General features: G+C 40.9%; 1 protein-coding gene across 1 annotated transcript in view; it reads right to left on the bottom strand.

Moving 5' to 3' along the window:
- The window catches only part of LOC109529441 (receptor-type tyrosine-protein phosphatase gamma-like), a 188494-nt gene that overhangs the window by 109197 nt on the left and 58942 nt on the right, over nucleotides 1-20355 (bottom strand). Inside the window, exons 5-6 of the mRNA XM_019892829.1 lie at nucleotides 12763-12829; nucleotides 3619-3776 (exon numbers count right to left, since the gene is read on the bottom strand). Of these exons, the coding sequence (XP_019748388.1) occupies nucleotides 3619-3776; nucleotides 12763-12829 (225 nt within the window). The remainder of the gene's footprint in view (nucleotides 1-3618; nucleotides 3777-12762; nucleotides 12830-20355) is intronic.

Here is a 20355-nt window from a genome sequence, read left to right as displayed (position 1 = left end):
GAAATTCCAGCCCAGACAAGACCCAAGGTGTAGGTTGTGCAAAGAGGCACCTGAGACGATCCAACACATAACTGCAGGGTGTAAGATGCTGGCAGGGAAATCCTACATGGAACGCCATAACCAGGTGGCTGGCATAGTCTACCGAAACATCTGTGCAGAGTATGGACTGGAAACCCCAAGGTCAAAATGGGGAACACCTCCGAAGGTGGTGGAGAATGGCAGAGCGAAGATCCTGTGGGACTTCCAGAACCAGACTGACAAGATGGTACTGGCGAACCAACCAGATATCGTGATCATAGATAAAGGGCAGAGGAAAGCCGTTGGAGGGTGCAAAATAAAACAAGTTGTGGATATGTGCAAAACCCAAATAGATCCAACACTTATGTTATACGTTCCATATTTTCCCCATTCAATGCAATTCACGATGATAAACTCTCAGCTTGTTAACCTCTGCCATGAAGTTGAGGAAACCGCCCATCCGACATATATATATATATATATTTTTTTTTTTGGGGTAAATATTTTCTCATTTTTCTTTTGAGGCCTCCAACACATTTGAAAAAAGATGGGACGGGGCAACAAAAGGCTGGGGAAATTGAGGAACGGTTAAACCCGAGGGGTGAGACGAGGATTTTTTTTTTTCTTTGTATATATATATATATTTTTTTTTTTTGGGGTAAATATTTTCTCATTTTTCTTTTGAGGCCTCCAACACATTTGAAAAAAGATGGGACGGGGCAACAAAAGGCTGGGGAAATTGAGGAACGGTTAAAAAAAAAAAGATAATGTTTGGAACAGTCACAGGTGAAAAGATTAGTTGGAATAAGGTGAGTGTCATGTTTGGGTATAAAAGGAGCATTCCCAAAAGATTCAGTTGTTCACAAACAAGAATAGGGTGAGGTTAACCCTTAGTTAACAACTGCATTATAAAATAAAATTTTAAAAAACTGTCGTTAGATGTCACCAGTGTATTAAAGTTATAAATGCCATACTTTTGAATTTCATTCGTAAAAAAACATTGGTAAATGATTCTTCCTTACATATAAATATTTTTATTTTGTTCATTTTTTTGTAGGAACTTGGTAAATTAGCAAAATTTGTCTGTCGTGGTTGGCATTTGGCATCTGTCATGCCTTTGTGATTGGTTGTGTGCTTGTTTGTTTTTGGTGCCATAAATCTGGTTGTGGATGTTCTTAGCAGTGTCCTCTGTTTTGATTTAATAGACAAATGATGGACTGATGTAAACTTGACATTGAAACAATCTCTACTTTTAACCTCACATTATTTTTTTAATAAACCTCACCTTGAAATGGAAATACCTGGTCATCCCTGGTTCAATCATACCGTTAAGTTTTAGGAAATCTCATCCAGAGTGCCACAAAAATCACACATCCCTGTTGGAATCGCGACCAAGAAACAACACACACACACACAGACAAGTGTGGCGCGTCCATGTGTCTGTCTGAAAGAAGGGAACTTTAGGTGGGGAGTTGTGTAACAGCTTTGGCATGAATCCACTCTAAAAGCAGGCCCTGAGCAGCAACTGTCACTCTAGCTGACCTACTTCAACTATCATCCAAAAGAATGGGCTCGTAGCAAGAGAAGATAAAATACAAAGGGAGGGGAGGATGAAAGAAAAAAACTATTTGAGGACTAATCGACACTAGTCAGGAATCAACAGTCAGAGAGCAGGAACTGTGATTGATTTGACACTTAGGAGTGTACAGTGTTTCCTTGTGTTTGTTACATATGCTGTCATTCTTTGCTGTAGCCCCCATGCTATGAGTTCTTATGAGTATCCCACGCATTGGACAGCACTTACTGAGAATGGATGGATAGATAGATCGATAGAGAGACACTGTTGAAAGATTGATGCCATTTCAGACTCTCTTTCTGCCGGACCAACCAGAATTTTTTATGATGATACGTCTTTTTATTCAATTCTAGCCGGGATGCATATCTGTTTTTCTGTTTTTAAAATGTAGAATATGCTGAATGTGGGCGTAAACATGTGTCATCACATTTAAAAAGTACATACGTTTTTGGGGTTTTTTTTTCTGGTTGAGATGGATGGTACCATTGATTTTGGATTTGATGCAATGTCAAGTAAAATCCTCTGCAAAATATTGAGATTCCAATCCGATAGACACCAGAAGTGTTTTTTTTTTTTTTTTAATTACACAAAACTGTGATCAAAACCACATGTGAGGTACCGCTGCGCTTTTTTTTTGGGGGTGGGGGGAGTGCGTTGGGGTATTTATTACATCCAAACCAATGAAGAAGAAGCAGCATACTCACGCAGAACGAGATTGTGGCTAACTTCCTTCAAATAAATGACAAACCCACTCAGGCCAACTCTTGCATTCTAACCTCTCCGCTTGTCAATACAGTAATAAGAATAAGATTGGGCAGAGGCAGACACCGGTGCTTCCGTGTGTGTAAATCAAGACAGGAAAAAGTAGTTTGTTGGCATAAAAACCAAAAATAGAGATAAAGAAAACATAACTGAATGCCGAATATCAATACTTAAGCTTGGGGATCGATACCGAACTCATTTAATAAAGAAATGTAAAAGTACATTTGCAAAAATCGTTTGGTCCCAAAATGTAGAAATATGTTTTGGGTGCTGTTTTTTTTTTAAAATTAAAATACATTAATATTGGGCTCCACGCATCTCCTCAGTTAGTTATGGAGGCTGTGGGAATGATTGATGTCTGATAAATCACCACTAGATTGCAGGACTGGATTTGATCAGATCTTGGTCCACAGAGTGTGAGTGGGTGTGGGTGCGGTACGGAGATCCTACGTCGCAAGGTGACGTGCAGAAGCAGTTTGGTGGTGAGGACATGGATTAATGGCGGCAGTTAAATCTACAACAGAGCTTTTTCAAATCGGACAATGATGACGAATACCCATTTGTCATCCCTGATGAACACATGCACATGTACACACACACACACACACACACACACACACACACACACACAAACACACATATACCACTTCTCACTAACAAGTGACGTTGATTGGGTTGCCATGTTGGCGTGAATGAAAGAAAACCTCACTTTTTTTATTTATTTCTTGCTTTCCTTCCGAAAAGCCAAATTGTGTTAAAATGTAGATTTCAAACTATAAGCAAGATGACTTGTTAAGTCATGTAGTTCAAGTCAAAGTCAAGTAGGGTCATTCAGATACCATGTCGAGTCATTCCCAAGTTTTTGGCAAGCAAGTTGCAAGTCCTAAAAATAGCAACAACAAGTTTGACTTGAGTCGAGTCACATGACTCAAGTCCACCATCTCTTCGATGTAGTGCTTTGAAGAAGTGATGAATCCGCAGATAAGAAGAGAAAACAATTAGTGGTCTAGCCACAGCTGATATTGGGAGCCAGTTGATCTCGGAACCTGTTGATCCGTAACGCAAGTAACAACGTAGCTGTCCGTGCAAATGAATCCAATCAGTTTTCTGATAAAAAAGCGTCCTGTTGTGTTCAGCATTAACTTCCGAGGTCTTACTTTAAAACTCATCATATTTTAGGTTCATCTTTAAATTTCACTTGAAAGCCTAACATCTTTTGTATGTCGTGTGTTCATAAACCTTCTGTTGTGTGTGTTTCTCACCTGTTTGTAAGAGACATAGATCGGTCTGCTGAAGATGATCCACTCCACAATTTTACTGCAGGGAGGAGTGGTCAGTGAGCCCGTGTAGCGATAGTAGCTGCCCAACGACGATGGCAGCAGGTCTTTTAGGGCAAAAGGTTCCAAGAAAGTCTCTTTTTCTAGAAAACAAAAGTGAGGACATATTCAAATCAGCGCATCACTAATTTACGTCAAACTATCACGGCCCAGCTTTGCAAAGGACATCCAAGCGCCAATTCCTATCAACCTGCTAAAAAACAAAAACCAAGGGTGAATTTTACTGATGTATTTGCACATCGGCAGGTGACACTGTATAGTTGTAAAGGAATCTCTGAGCGTGCGTTTGATACTCACTGCCTCGCTTCAACCCTCCAGACCCCATTCCTCTCCTTCAGAAATGATATAGCTACACTCTCCAGTCCCGCACTAGAATTGTACTCACGGCCACTGCATGAGGAGTTTGTGAAGTGAACAAAGCATAGAGGACAAAACTCTTGGGAATAGCTTGTTCATCTCTGAAGGCAAGAGGAAGTGATTTTTTTTGTTTTCTATTCACTGCACAGGTCTTCAGGCTTTTGTCTGTCACATTCATTTTTGAATTAGTGCTTTTATCAAGCACAGCAAAGATTAGTGCCAATTTTTACCTCACTTCCAAACGTAGAATTCAAGGCCCAAGCAAAAAAACAAAAACAAACAAAAAAAAGGTCTAAAACACAACACTTTTGTCATTTAAAGGTCAATTTTCTTGTATAAAGATACTGACTACTTTGAATATTGTGTCAAAAACATAGCTTTCGAGTCAAGTAATTTAAATAATCATTATTACTGCGTGATCCATCAGATGTCAGCGTGAGTCTCTGTTGGAACATCTCTGAACGTAGCTTGCAGGTTCTGTTCTCTCTGTGTTTTTTTTCTCCAGATATTTGGTTTCCTCCCACATCTGCCAACACATGCTTCTTGGGATAAATAACACCGTCAGTTGCCCGTATGTGTGAATTTGTGTGTGACAGGTCGCTTGTCTGTATGTTCCCGATGATTAGCCAAAGTGAACCTTGTCTCCCATCTGAAGTCACCTGGGATAAGTTCACGTTAACCATAACTCGCATGAGGACATATAGACGGTATAGAAAATGAATGGATATTGTGAAACAGGTTTTGATCTTAATTCGTTATAAAATAATGTTAATGATGAAAAATAATAAGTACACCAATAACAATGACAAAACTGTGTAATAGGTGTATAAAGCAAGACATAACTTACTGTCAGGCGGTATGGGCTACGTCAAAAATACATGTTTGCCTCTGTGTTCTTTCTGGACAGCAGTAGTTTTCCCCTGGGAACTCTCCCATGAATGCAATTTTTTGCCGGTGTCATTTTTAAGTTAGAGTCGTGAACACTGGCCTGAACTGAGGCCAGCAAGGTCTGGAGTTCTTTGGATATTGTTCTAAATTCTTTTGCAACCTCCTGGATGAGTCGTCATGGAACTTTTGGTGTCATTTTAGCTGGTCTACCACTCGTGGAAATGTATGCCACTGTTTCCAGTTGTATCCATTTGTTGATAGTGGCTCTGACGGTGGTTTACTGAAACCTGAGGGTCTTGGAAATGGCTTTGTAACCTTTTCCAGATTGATAGATTTCAGTCAGTTTGTTCCTAATATCTTCTTGAATTTCTTTGAATCGCGACATGATGCGTTTGTGTCTTGAGATCTTGTACTTCACTTTGTCTCACATATTCTATTCATAATTCAACAAACGTCTTGCTAGGGTGTTGCCTGTGAAATTGAACTCATCATTCGGAAAGTGCCAGTTACTTTATTTAACAAGGAAGGGGGGCAATTGCTTTTTCACATAGGGACAGGTAGTTTTGGATTTTTTTTTTTTTGTGTGCCTTGTTAAATTAAATTGGCATTTAGAAACTATATTTTGTATTTCTTTGGGTAGTCTCTGTGTGACATTAAAATTGGTGTGATGAACCTTTGTATGTGATAAATAAAGAACACAGAATTTGGGAAGGGGGCAAATACTATTTCACAGCACATGTCGAAGGTTCATTATTTATAATTAATCATAAGTTATATAACCTTTTGTGATAATAATTAGGGTATTAGTTGTATGTTAGAATATTAGCTGTTTTAATGTTAAATGAAATAGTAATATATGTGGTCTTTTATCTCATTGCACTTTGAAATACAATCTGATGTAACGTGTGTTTGATTCTTCATCCTCTCCCTAATTGGGCCACTTGCATTTTTTTTCTGCCTGTCTCCACTGGAAATACTGTGTTGTGACAGTGGTAGGAGCTTTATATTTTCGCTTTGAGCTGGAATACCATCAGCTCTGATGAAGAAATGACCTGAGCAAAGCACGATAACCAATATAACTCCTGTCTCAGCCTCCTTGTCAACTTCAAGTTGAAGCTACTGTTATTCCAGATTTTTGTTTCTGTGATGCCTTTAGTCAACAAAGTAAATATGACTTTTGTTGTCTTCATCGTGTGTCTTCTCTCCAAAACCTCACTATATTATTAGCAGTCTTAACATCTTTTTCAAAGCCCCATGCAAACCTTTGTAAAATTGAAAACAATGAGCTCCTTCACCTCCAAGACTTTTCATCAGCCTGCTATGTAAAATCAGCCTTTTCGCCAGGCTTATTTCACAGGGATGGCCAAGCGCGGCTCGCTGGCTATAGAGTCAAAGAACGTTTGTTCCAGTGAGGTTTCATGTAAAATGTAACAAGGCATAAAATGCAAAACTTGCAGTGTGTGCCGGACTAGACAAGATCCGGAACATGTGAAGAGAGGGTTGTGAAAAATATAACCAACTCCACTTGGTAGCACTGGTGGAGGCAGAATAAACTAACCAACCACTTTGTGGGAGAGATAGTATTCTGTTTTGATTCAGAATTAGTGTTTTGTTCTTGTGGCATCAATTAAGGGGCTACGGTAGACACGAGTCTTCAAGAGCTTATCCAAAATTATTCTTCTTTTGTTCTTTCCTCAATGTATATCAATGTGGAATGAAAATTGGGGATTTTTTTTCTATACATCTATTATACCTTCTGTACTGGGGTACACATAACATTTTTGATGTGGTTCTCAGATGAGCACTCGAGGTTGTTATTTGGTGCTCTTTTTTCCCCCAATGGGGCTCATTTTTCTCCCCCCGCCATATTGACCTTATGGATGAACATAAACATTTACAGCACATCTGGGTAAAATCAGGCCTGTGGGCCACATCCGGCAAGTCCACAGTCTCTGTAGCCTTTTGTAAGTCACACTAAAACATCAAGTATGCACTGCTTTTATTTTGAAGTGCGGGTGTGTCAGCAGTTCAAGCAAACAAGAGCAGTGACTTGGCATCAGTGTTGCCAAGTTAAATATATTGTCGCTGTTATTAGTGACTTCTCTGACCATCCAAGGAATTATTTTAAAAAAATGAATAGCACAAACACCAGCTGTGAACCTTATGTTACCAACAATTGTATTTCCTCCACAGACGAGGGTAGAGCGGAATTTGCCCTTTTAATAATTTGGTAGTTAGCTAATTGGTCCCCGCAGGATTCCACGATCGCGTTATTTGCCGCGAAATTTTAAACTCTCTGTGGAATTGAAGGCGGGCCGCAGAAATAAGGGTGAGATGCAGAATATTACTTTTATATGTAGTTTTCTGCCAGCAGCAATGTGTCACAGTCTGACAGGCTGTGTTCACACTGCAGGGCATGATGCCCAATTCAGATTTTTTCTTTTTATGTTCTCGTTCCAGTTCCAAAAACAAATGCATCCTCTGATGTGAACTGAACTCTTCCATGATGACATACACATGCGCACAGAGCACAACATCGAGTAACACACGCAAAACATCACAATAGTGTAAAATGGAGGTCAATGTATTGGTCGTCTTTCATGCTGAATTTAACCCTAGGAAGCGATTGTTGTTGATTGCTAACTTGACTTGGACTTTTTGACTGCACTAAGCTGCAATCACTGATGCAATATGCTTGGAACACAAATGAGCACCGAGGCAATTGAATCTGTCTCGCACAAGACTATTTGCAGCCCGCATGCACACTTGCGCACCGCTTATGTGCACCCCACTTACGTATCTTAATCAAACCATTCATCGACAGCCCAATCCCAGTTGATTAATGTTCATTTGTCGGCTTCTAAAATTGTGAGTGTGCCAAGTGCTCACTTTGACTGCCTTGTAATTGCTTTATACATTCCAAGGGGGAGTTTCCCAGTGCTTGCCGATCGAAGGCGTTGCACACTACTGGTGGTTCCAACAGGATAGCGTTGTCAAACACCTGGTCGTTGATGGACAAAACGTCTATTCTGAGAAAGCTATTTCTTTCCAATGACCTGGATTCACTCTGCCTGACTGAGGCTTGGACTGGTGTGGGTGAGTGCAATGCAATACTCAAACTATTATCGTCTGCATGCTCTTCCTTAAATGCTCCAAGAACTTTAGTTCTGCCCCAACTCACAAACAAGGACATACTTTAGATCTCGTCCTTGCTTTTGGTCGCCATTCTCCGATCTGCTTTATCCTCACAAGGATCGCGGTGGGTGCTGGAGCCTATCCCAGCTGTCTTTGGGCAGTAGGCGGGGGTCACCCTGAACGGGTTGCCAGCCAATCGCAGGGCACACAGAGACAAATAACCATTTGCACTCACAGTCACACCTAGGAACAACTTAGAGTGTTCCATTAACCTGCCATGCATGTTTTTGGAACGTGGTGAAGTGTGTATTCCGCCAAATACACACTTCAGTGGGAAGAAACCGGAGTGCCTGGAAAAGACCCCACGCAGGCATGGGGAGAACATGCAAACTCCACACAGGAAGGCCGGAGCCGGAATCAAACCCTGCCACCTCTACACTGTGAGGTCGCCGCGCTGACCACTTGACCACTGGGCCTCCCTCCCGCTTTTGGTCTCAAATTTGAAAATGTTGGACAACGTAATTACCAATAGAATGACTGTGCTCTTTGATGTAGAGTTTTCCTGTAACTGCTGTTACCAGAGCCATGATTTCATGAGAGAAATCATGCAGCTAAACAAGAATGGTGCAAAGCTGAACGCAGGTGGAAAAAAGACTGGCTGCACATGCTTCTCAAATCCCAAGGTTGCTGGCGCTACAACCATCGCAAAGTGAAAGGTGTCTAAAATGGAACACTTCTCAAGTCTTATTCAGACAAATCGTGATATCCAATTGCTCTCTTCAAAACTATTGGTTCTGTACTTAAGACTACAAATTTTGCAGTTTTTTTATTGTCAAGATTGCTATCGCAAGGGCTCTCGTTTTAAACGCCACATTTTACCCATCAGTCCATTGAATAAACATTATGTATATATATATATATATATACACACACACACACACTCACACTGATGTCAAACATACGGCCCGCGGGCCGGAACCGGCCCGCAAGGAGGTTCGATCAGGCCCGCAAGATAATTTAAAAGTGAAAAAATTCATAAGAGACATGGACTGACTACGTTTAATCAGGTGCAATTCATGGAGTATCCACTAGATCTGTTTATTAAATTTTCCTAATGTTCTTGTGCTTCGTTAGACCAAAACAAAGGAAATAAATTATTTTGGTTATTTATAGCAGAGTATGGTATAATTTTAATGGTCCGGCCCACTTTACATCCACCGAGGCTATATGTGGCCCACAATGTGAAATGAGTTTGACACCCCTGCACTAAACACAAGTGTTAAGGCAACACTTTTTGGTGTTTTTCATGAGCTGGACACTTTTTGCAGACCCAACTCTTTCCGCACACCAAAAAAGGCCATTTCCCTCAAATATTCTTCACAAATTAGTCTAAATCTGTGTTAGTGAACATTTCTCCAGTCTGGAGATAATTCAATCCACATCACAGGTGTGGCTTATCAAGAAGCTTATTAGAAAGCATGAATATTGCACAGCTTTTAATTAGACAGAAATAATCAACTTGAACTACAGAAGTCCAATAACAGAACATCACTCACATTCTAATTGGGGGCCCCTTCCAAATCTCACTCATTACCCATGTGAGTCTTAAAGTCCCCCAGCAGAATGATTCGGTCCCTAGCAAAAGCGCCCTCCAGTATTCCCCCCAAAGGAGTTGAATGGGTGGGTACTCTGAACTGCTGGTTAGTGCATGGGCACAAGCAATAGTCGGTACTCACCCCCCCCCCCCACCTGAAAGTGGAGGTAAGGGAAGGGGGCTAACAGGGTGAACTTCAACGTACAGGTGTAATTATGGTGGCCCCGAAGTGCAAAACACAACAGCAAGCACCGGTACCTAAACACAATGAACGAATAACTAAATACAACAAGAAAATAAAAATAAAAAAAAAAACACAACAATCACAAAATAAAACTAAGCAACAACGATCAAGTAATCACATCACAAACAATTCAGCAAAATAAATGAAATGATAGCAAATGGAAAGAAAACACAACAGCATTTAACTAATCACAACAGCAAATGAAAATAAGGGATTAACTAATCACAACACCAAATAACTAATCACAATAGCGAATGAAAAAAAAAAGCCACAATGAAATAAATTAACCGGAGACGTGGATACTTTAGGGGAGATCAGACTCATAAATTATTGGCACTGTTTATCTCTGATCAGGAACCACATCTGGCATGTTTTTTTTTTTTTTACAATGAGCATTACCAGTGATTCAAACATAGTTGCTGCCATTAAAGAATATTTTGATTCAGGACATACATATGAGGTGATAGAGGACATGCTCAGGATTAGTCCTATGATAAGTCACATTGTTCAAATAAGTATATGTATTAAAAGAGGTTGGGCTGCACAAACAGCATCAGTGCAAACTTCACTACCTGAGGTGAGGTGTGCCATTATGAAGAAATTGCAAGGATGAGGGCACCTGCTCGGTTACTTGACCAACTTTTTCACAAACACAAAGATTACGTGTTCAATGTGATGTTTCAATGAGGCTGCTGAATGAACCAAATCCACAAGGAATGGCTCTGAGAACGCGCAAGAGGTTTATAAGAGTGTGATGATGATTGTCACATGCTTGAATATGATTTGGGGCTGGGTGTGTGACCAGTGTGTTTGTGCATGTGTGTGCATGGAAGTTTGTGTTTGTGTGGAGTGCACATGTGGCAACCCTCAAAGAAAGTCCCGTGTGTGGATGTTTGCATCGCACTGAGTGACTGTGTAAAGGCGCGGGAGTTGTATGTCCTCTGTGTTTCCCGTCCACAGTCAGCTGAGTAAAGCAGAAAAGGCTAACAAGCGGCACATCGGGCAAAATTACACACGGTATGGCATATGGATGGCCATGATATGCTGAAACCCTGTGGCCTGGTCTTGTCAGGATGTGTAGATGGATCCTCAAGAAGAATAATGTGGATTGTTTGTGGAACAACAAATGACAATTGTGATTGCTCACAATTAGATTAATTGTGTCAAGAGTCTTGGGGCCTTATTTTCGTAGTTAGGTGCCCGTGCGTTCAAATTAAAAAGCACATCTTGATTTTGATGCCCATTGTCTAGTTTAGCACACTTGGGAATTTGGTATCCTGTGCTACGTGTCGCCAGGCGTTCTGGCAGAATGTGGGAGTTTTCAATTACACTCCCCCGGCTCACCTGCCATTTGGGTAAGAAACAGCAGGTGTAAATGGTAATACAGGTGGTGTAACGCGATGGTGCAGTCTTGGTGTATTTGATTGAGGCACAGGCAGACATATTTGATGTTCCGTAGATATTTGTGGTGGATGGCATCGTATTTCATTGATGGGACAATCCTTCAGGATCATTGTAGAAACGAATTCATTAAACCAGGGGTCGGCAACCCAAAATGTTGAAAGAGCTATATTGGACCAAAATAAATAAAAAAACAAATATGTCTGGAGCCGCAAAAAATAAAAAGCCTTATAATGAAGGCACCACATGCTGTATGAGCTATATTAGCCTGCTATCAACATGACTAAGTTGGCTACAAATACACAATGAGCATTCATGATTAAAAGTTGTTTTTTTTTTTTTTTTTCCCCTGCGGTTCATTCTGTAGAGGAGGGGTGCCCAAACTTTTTTGACGGAAGATCTACTTTTCGAACAACCAACCTCCCGCGATCGACGCGTGACCGCACACGCGCGCATACACACACTTACACATGCCGTAATGAGCAACAGCCAGAACGGCCGCTAAGATGAACAAGGCACGGGATGCACTTTCGCAGTGTGCTAACTATCGTAGCTCACGTGTACCGTTTAAAAATGCTTCTCTTGGCCACCCAGATTCCCATTCTTAGCAAATACCCTTGGTGAATTGTCCGTGAAAGGCAGCTGTTTTTGTTTTTTTGTTTTTTTTACAACGGGCCCCTGACTGACATCCCGCCCTGCAAATAGAAACGTGTGTCGCAGGCTATGACGCAAATATTCGTTGACGAAATGTTGACATTTAATTTCTATTCAACACATTTTTACAGCATCGGAAAATGTTAATAATGTTTGTGTCATGTTTGTCCTCTGACAGAAACCATATTAAAACAAAAAATATATATTTCCCTCCCATCTTTTTCCATTTTCAAACATTTTTGAATTTCCGCTTAGACTGCCCTGATTTTAATGCAAATGAGCGGATACACTTGGGATTCATTATGTTTCAGCCTGCAAGGGCGCAAAATAGTTAAAACGCTCCCGGACGCCCATTTCTACTTGTGCAATGTGTCGGAAAATATCAAAAGGGAGAAACTCCACACATGTGCATAGTCAGAATTGCGGTTTGATCGCAACTTGCACTGGGCACTCAACTACGGCCCTTACAATTCTGAGTCTCAATAATGCCATTAAATACCTACACAGCAGCAGTTATTTTGTCCTTTTCGAAAACCGAATTGATATCATAATAAGATGGCATTAACTTAAAGGTATCTTTTATGCTGTTCTCCATATGTAGATATTTGGATCTTTAACGGTAATTGACACATGGTAGATACTTGCGGTTCACAACTTTTGTGTTGCTTTTCATTTGATCAGATGATCATGAATTGCATGTATCCAATAAATCACCTTACCGGCATGGAAATACAGTTACATAAAATTGGTACCGTTTATTCTATTTGCTGGGCTGGAACTTGAGACTATCACTCACCATGATGGACCACACCCTTTAAGCCATGAATTATAGGGTCAACTGCAGGGTTATCTTTTCCTCCAACCTGAAACACAACAAAAGATTAACTGTAAACAACAACAAATAGATATTGCAAACACATTTATTCATGAACTGGAATGCAAAAAAGAAGATTGAATATGTCATCTACGCAGTCTTGTTGTGAGTTTGTCCCCACTAAAGAGATATTTGCATTGATTGATTTTCACAAGCATTGAAGAGATGTCAGATATGGGCAAAGGTCCTGTAACCTCCAGAGAATAGCTATTTACAACTGGGGGGGAAAAATAGATGACAGGTATATACTGTTCACGTATTCATAAAAACAAGGTTTAGATATAATTTCTGTTGCCATACTACAGTACACACACACACACACACACACACGAACACACACACACACACACACACACACACACACACACACACACACACACACACACACACACACACACACATTTATGTTCATGTGCAATTCTACACTTTGGAAACCTAGGAAACGTAAATAATTAAATCAAATGGTTAACAAAATCAGAAGGAGCACAGCAATCATGCTCTTCAATGCAGCATGAAGAGTGCAGAATAATTACGATGAATAAACAGGAGTAATCACCGAGCTCTCAGAGACCCACTCCCACTGAGTGAAGCCATAGTAACCAGAGCCCCAGCAAGGTTCTCATCCTGAAAATGCCATAAATGGCAAGGGTATGTATAATTGTACACACGTGAGATAACAAGTCATATTGTTTCTTCTTTGCCAGGAGTTGGTGAAACTTTTTTTTTTTTTTTTTTTACGCAAAGTGCGCAAGGTGATTAGCAAGCCAGTAAGAATGGTGTCTGTAAAGCTCGAGCTAACTAGCGCTATGCTAGACTCTCACAACATAGATAGCTTCTATGTAGCTTAGAGCGTTACACTTTACATGATTCACAACCTACTGCTAGATTGCATAAGGACATGTTTTCTGCTGAGGCGGTCTCTCCTCCAAATTTTGTGAGTTCACAGGTTGCACATCCTTGAAAGAAGTGTGGACGTGTTGCCAATATTTTCGAATCTGTTCTCAAACGTGGCCCTCACTCTAACAATGCCTATAAATACACACACTGAAATAACAATGTAAAACAAAGCTTGAGTGCAAATGGCATGAGACTAAACTCGAGGTCTTCCATTGGGCATGATATGATAGTTTGCTGAAATCCGAAAACACTCTGAATTTTTCAGTAAAACTTCCTACAGCCTGAATAAAAATAAAACCCACCCAAAATATAGTGGTACCTCTACTGACAAACATCTCTTCATACGAAATTTTCAAGTTACGAAATGCCTGAACAGGAAAATATTGCCTCTTGTTACGAAAGAAATTTCAAGATACGAAAGGTAAAAATACAGTATGGGCTGGGACTCACAGCTCCGAATTTCTGGAACGCAACATACTTGTAGCTGCTCTGCCATTGGCTACGACCGAGCATCAGCGTGGCATCCCATTGGCTAAGAGGGACCTCTACTGTATGTGTCTATGTGTGGAGATAGATATGTGTCTGCAGCATCCTCGTCATTCACCCCTCGGGCCATGAGGCGTTCCGATAGGTTTACGTAAATGTGAATCACTCAGAAAAAGTGTTCACCAGTTGGGATATCGCTCACTTTGCTGATGTTTGCCTTGGACATTTTCAAATGATTGTTAAAAGCCGACAAAAGCTTGGATCGGTTATTTACAAAACTCATTCATTCATTCATTCATTCATCTTCCGAACCGCTTTATTCTCACTAGGGTCGCAGGGGGTGCTGGAGCCTATCCCAACTTTCTTCGGGCAGTAGGCGGGTGACACCCTGAATTGGTTGCCAGCCAATCGCAGGGCACACAGAGATGAACAACAATGCACGCCCACACTCACACTTAGGGACAATTGAGAGTGTTCAATCAGCCTGCCATGCATGTTTTTGGAATGTGGGAGGAAACCGGAGTACCCGGAGAAAACCCACGCAGGCCCAGGGAAAACATGCAAACCCCACACAGGGAGGCCGGAGATGGAATTGAACTCGGTACCCCTGCACTGCGAAGTCGACGTGCTAACCACCGGACTACCGGGCCGCCCTCTTTACAAAACGCCAGGCAAAAACCACTTCTGAGAGAGAACATGACCTAAAGGCAAAAAAAAACAAAAAAAAAAAACAACACGAGGAGGACGCAGTAAAAGGTTAAATGACCATCATTTTTATTCTTGATTCTTTGTTTTTTACGTTATACACAACTGTCATTTATTGTGCAATAATTTAATTGTAACATGTATTTGTTACATATTTTGATGCATTTTTATGCTTTAGAATACGTTTATGTCTGAATCATGCAGGGGCTTGGAAAGGATTAGGGCATTTACATGGAAAATGCGTCTCTACTTACAAAATTTTCTAGTTCAGAAATTTCTTCCAGAACCTATTAATTTCATAAATAGAGGTACCACTCTACTTATTTGATACTGTAGCAATGCTCACGTAACAACAGCCGACAACTCCAATAGGTACCCCCATTCAGCTCACAATAGCATGCAAGTTTTTATTTTATTTTTTTATTCAGAAGATTCAGCTCATTAGGGATAAGATTAAAACCCAGTCGAATCCTGTGATTACTGATGTTAATAGGGGTGTTACAGCTGAAAATTATCTGGCAACCCTCTCTCATTTTATAAAAGTATCCTTTGAATGCTTTAAACCCATATCTCACTGCGCGGCAAGTGTGTGAGCACGTAGCGAATGTTGTTTCTATGTCAGGGTTCATTCTTGCTTTTTATCTATATTAAAGACCACAACACATCAAGTCAAAGCCAATCTGCAATCATCTGCAAAGGATGTTTACTGTCTCAGTGCCTTTGAGTAGCCCTTGGCCACACAAAAAAAAAAAAAAACGAGACAAATTAGCATGGCATTCATACAGTATGAAGCAAAAAGCAGCAGATGAATAATTCATTCAGAACAGATGCATTTGTATAGTGGAGGACAAATTGAACATGTACATACTAGAACCACCCCCCCCCACACACACAATTATTCCCTAAATCCATTGAGTATTGTATCATTCAGAGTCATGTGAGCGGGGATGAATTAAGTAAATTATCTAGTGCCAGTAGGTACTATTTTGAACTTCATGGGTCCAGAAATGGGGGCGTCCCGGTAGTCGAGTGGTGAGCACGTCGATTTCACAGTGCAGAGGTACCGGGTTCGATTCCAGCTCCAGCCTTCCTGTGTGGGGTTTGCATGTTCTCCCCGTGCTTGCGTGGGTTTTCTCCGGGTCCTCCGGTTTCCTCCCACACACCAAAAACATGCATGGCAGGCTGATTGAACACTCCAAATTGTCCCTAGGTGTGAGTGTGAGCGCGAACGGTTGTTGGTTTCTGTGTGCCCTGCGATTGGCTGGCAACCGGTTCAGGGTTGCCCGAAGACGGCTGGGATAGGCTCCAGCACCCCTGTGACCCTAGTGAGGATAAAGCGGTTCGGAAAATAAATGATTGAATGAATGGGTCCATAAATGCTTTGTGGCATACTTACTGATGATGCAATTCATTGTAATTCCACCAAAAACTGAATTATTATATTTTAATGTAGGTACAATGGGCCCAATTTACATGCTCCACGCGAGTCTAGTGCAGAGCGCAGTCTAACTTTGAGGGCCATCAACTGCCAGTAAGTACTATTTTGATTTGCATGGGTCCAGAAATGCTTTACGTCACACTTACTGTTGATGCACTTCAGTCTTATTCCACTATAAACTGAGAATTATTATATTTACAATTGTACATTGGGTCCTATTGTTGTTCTCAATGCAAGTACAGTGTAAGATAAAATGCTCAAGAAGAAGAAGCCATCCTCTCAGCAAAAATGAAGTTCTTTGACCCCCCCCTCATCACCACATACAAACATGCACAAAAAATAGAGATAAAGAAAACATAAATGAGTGCCAAATATCAATACAGTCATACCTCGGTTCTCGACCATAATCCGTTCCAGAAGGCTGTTCGAAAACCGATTTGTTCAAAAACCGGAACCACGCTTTTTTAAAAAAAAAACTTTATTGAACACGTCTGCTCACAATGGAATGCTACACGAGGAAACGTCACTTCCTCGTCTACCCGAGGAAGCGTCATTTCCTCATGTAAGGAAGGCGAGAGGAGTCAAGTGGCGCATTCAAGTGCGCTCAGTTTGGTCGAGAACCAATTTTCGGTCGTAATCCAAGTCATAAAAAAAAAACTTGAATTTTTTGGTTGAAAACCGATTTGGTCGAGAACAGACGGTTCGAAAACCGAGGTTTGACTGTACTTGCGCTTGGGAATCGATACTGAACTCATTTAATCACGAAATGTAAAAGTATCATTTAATGCCAAAATGTAGGAATATGTTTTGGGTGTTTTATTTTTATTTTTTTAATAAAATAATAAATAAATAAATAAATAACTATTGGGCTCCGTGCATCTCCTCCGTTGGTTATAGAGACAGTGGGAATGATTTAGGTGTGATAAATCACCACTACATTGCAGGACTGGATTTGATCAGATCTTGGTCCATAGAGCAGGGGTGTCAAACTCAAGTCCTGGAGGGCCGCTTCCTGCATGTTTTCCAAGTCTCCCTGTTGCAACACACCCGATTCAAATGATCAGATCATCAGCAAGCTCTGCGGAAGCCTGACATTGAACCTGTTCATTTGAATCAGGTGTGTTGCAACAGGGAGACTTGGAAAACATGCAGGACAGCGGCCCTCCAGGACCTGAGTTTGACACCTATGCCATAGAGAGTGTGAGTGGGTGTGGGTGCGGTCCGGCGATCGCAAGGTGATGTGCAGAAGCAGTGTGGTGGTGAGAACACTGCGCCAGCTAACTCTACAACAGAGCTTTTTCAAATCAGACAATAATGACGAAGACGTGCACATATTCGCGCAGGGACACAAACACACACACACACACACACACACACACACACACACACACACACACACACACACACACACACACACACACACATATCACACACACAAACACTTAACTTTTTTGGTCAAGAAAAAGGGGAAAGAACGATGCACACACACACACACACACACACACACACACACACACACACACACACACACACACATCAAAATATGTCACGTAGCATACTTTTTTGGTCAAGAAAAAGGGGAAAGAACGATGTGGTGTGATTAGGAAAGGATATTATGTGGTATAACTTTAGTCTAGTAGAAGAGAAGTAAAAACATGACAGGCTGCGGGACAATGAGGAGAACGGAAAGAAAGGAGGACAATGGGAATTAGTTTTTTATTATTAATGTTTATCTCTGAAAGCCCACAGGCTCGTCCCCGGAGATCCTCCGCCATGAGGCCTCATAACACATTGTCCTACTCTTTCAATAACCACTCCTTCTTTCTCTTCACATCCCCGCTTTCTCACTGTCTCTGTTCATTCTTCCCCACAGCTCAGTTTTCCTCTCTCTCCAGGGACAAGCCACTAGAGTGAGAACAAACATCGGAGAAAATATATAAAGATGATGGTACAATGTGACATGTCCTCATATTTCTGTCATTCTACCACTTTTTTTTTGCTATCATCCACGTTTTCCCCTCCCACTATCATCCATCCAATGCTTATTTTCAAAGTGCAGTACCCTCTGAATTCTGCATGCCTTCGAGACATGTCTCCTTCTATTGAATAGCGCTAACTGCTGAAACATCAACCAGTTCATGAAATGTGAAGGTTGTACTTATTTCAAAGAAGATGCTTTAAGTTACTCATTAAATCAGTGATCAGTATGACAGACATAGTCAAGATATTATAGACAAGACAAGAATACATTTGAAAATAAATTCTGACGATAGTTAGATTTATTTATGAGCTAACACTTAGGAAAGAGTGTGCCTTGGGTCAACAATCTATACTTTTGTTTCGATGGGATAATTCCACATTCAGTAAGTGTATGCAAGACAGAAAGCAATTTTGACATTTTGTGTGATAAAACGAGGCCTTGCTGATTAGTAATAAAACTCATTCATGAAAGGAGTATGGACTTGGCAGCCAAACAACGGCTGGATTTGGATTTGCTGTTATCACGCAAAACTGCAATTCAAACTCATTCATTGGATAAACACTTGCACTACTCTTCAGTTTGGGTTGCCAAATTGTGCGGCATAACTTCTGGGTTGCCTTTTGTGACCTCATACAGCATTACCTCTTCTTTTATAATGCTCCCAAATCCTTTTCATTCACCATGCTACCAGAAAGAACCAGTTTAGACAGGTTGGGCATTATTTAGGCAGTGTTAAACCTTGTATTTGTTAAAAAATATAAATTTCATAAAAATGTCCATAATACAAATTACTTTTGACAGGTGGATTTCAACGCTGCCTGAGAAGAGTTACAACATTTCTAAAGTGTGTGCTGAGCAATTTGTTTGTACAACTAAAGTCAAGTCACGATGTTGCTTCAGACTGGAACAGTTTCAAAGGGCTTAATTAAACGCTGCTGTCATTTTTCTCAAGATGGGCAGTCTTGAAGCCCCAGTACTAAAAATTACCAGCCCATTCATAAGCAAACTCCTAGAAGTTGTAGACAAACAGCTTACGGACATTTTACTGCCTAATCATGCTTTTGATCCTTTCCAATCATGCTTTAGGCCGCACCGCTATAGCCACAGATGTCATGTCTGTTTTTCTTCCAACTCCAGTTGGAGTGAAGGGCGGTTCCTTCCAGCAGGCCTTGCCCTGTATTTAAGGACTGATAAATTGTCTATTTTGCTTACCGTTCATGCTGAAGTGTTTCTAAACCTCTTGATCTCGGGCATTGTCGATATGCTCTCTTTGTAAGTATTGGCGTTATTTAGGCTTTTTGATCTTAGTCTTGTTTTTTGTGTACATTGGACTCTTGTCATTCTGTTTGTATTCTTGGTGTTACTTTACCTTGCCTTTTCTTTTGCAAGCACTTTTTGTTCATGCCTTGTTCTTCCTGCATTCTTGTGACCGGCGATTTCTGTTTGGACTTGTGTCAATCATTTTGGTATTGCAGTTTGTCTGAGCCAGCATTTCTGGCATCCCAAAATATTATTTGGTTCGGTTTCTAACCCGACAACAGACGACAACATGAAAAGAACTACTGCTTCTTTATGAAAAATGGTAATGGATTCGTCCGATTCTGATAACCAATGCTCAGACACGGAGCCATCAAGTGGATCCTCTCCCCGCTGCCTTTCACTGGTAGGTAGCGGCAGAGAGATTATCAGACGAGGTGAAAAAGAAAACCTTTTAATGATTATATAAAATTACGTTAAGCTTTTTGGCTGTCACACTGCTCCAACGCAGAGTAAAATTTACACTATCCAAGGAAAATTCTCGTAACAGCATCTGTTCCTTAAAAAACCATGCAGCAGAAGGCCTGCTTCTAACACCATTGATGAAAACACCAAACTCTTCGTGCAGGCATTCACGCCAAGGAAAATAAAGATTTAGCCATGCCGCCAGAAAGGGTAAAGCTTTCCCTCTCTCTCCGAACGTGCCACTGAATCTGAGATTTTGTTGATTTCCAGTGCTGCCCTCCTTTTC

This window comes from Hippocampus comes, unplaced genomic scaffold (genome assembly GCF_001891065.2).
Source record: "Hippocampus comes isolate QL1 unplaced genomic scaffold, H_comes_QL1_v1.1 scaffold481, whole genome shotgun sequence".
In the NCBI taxonomy this organism is placed as follows: Eukaryota; Metazoa; Chordata; class Actinopteri; order Syngnathiformes; family Syngnathidae; genus Hippocampus; species Hippocampus comes.
The sequence above is the reverse complement of the archived record's forward strand: the minus strand, read 5'-3'. Positions and strand labels throughout refer to the sequence as shown.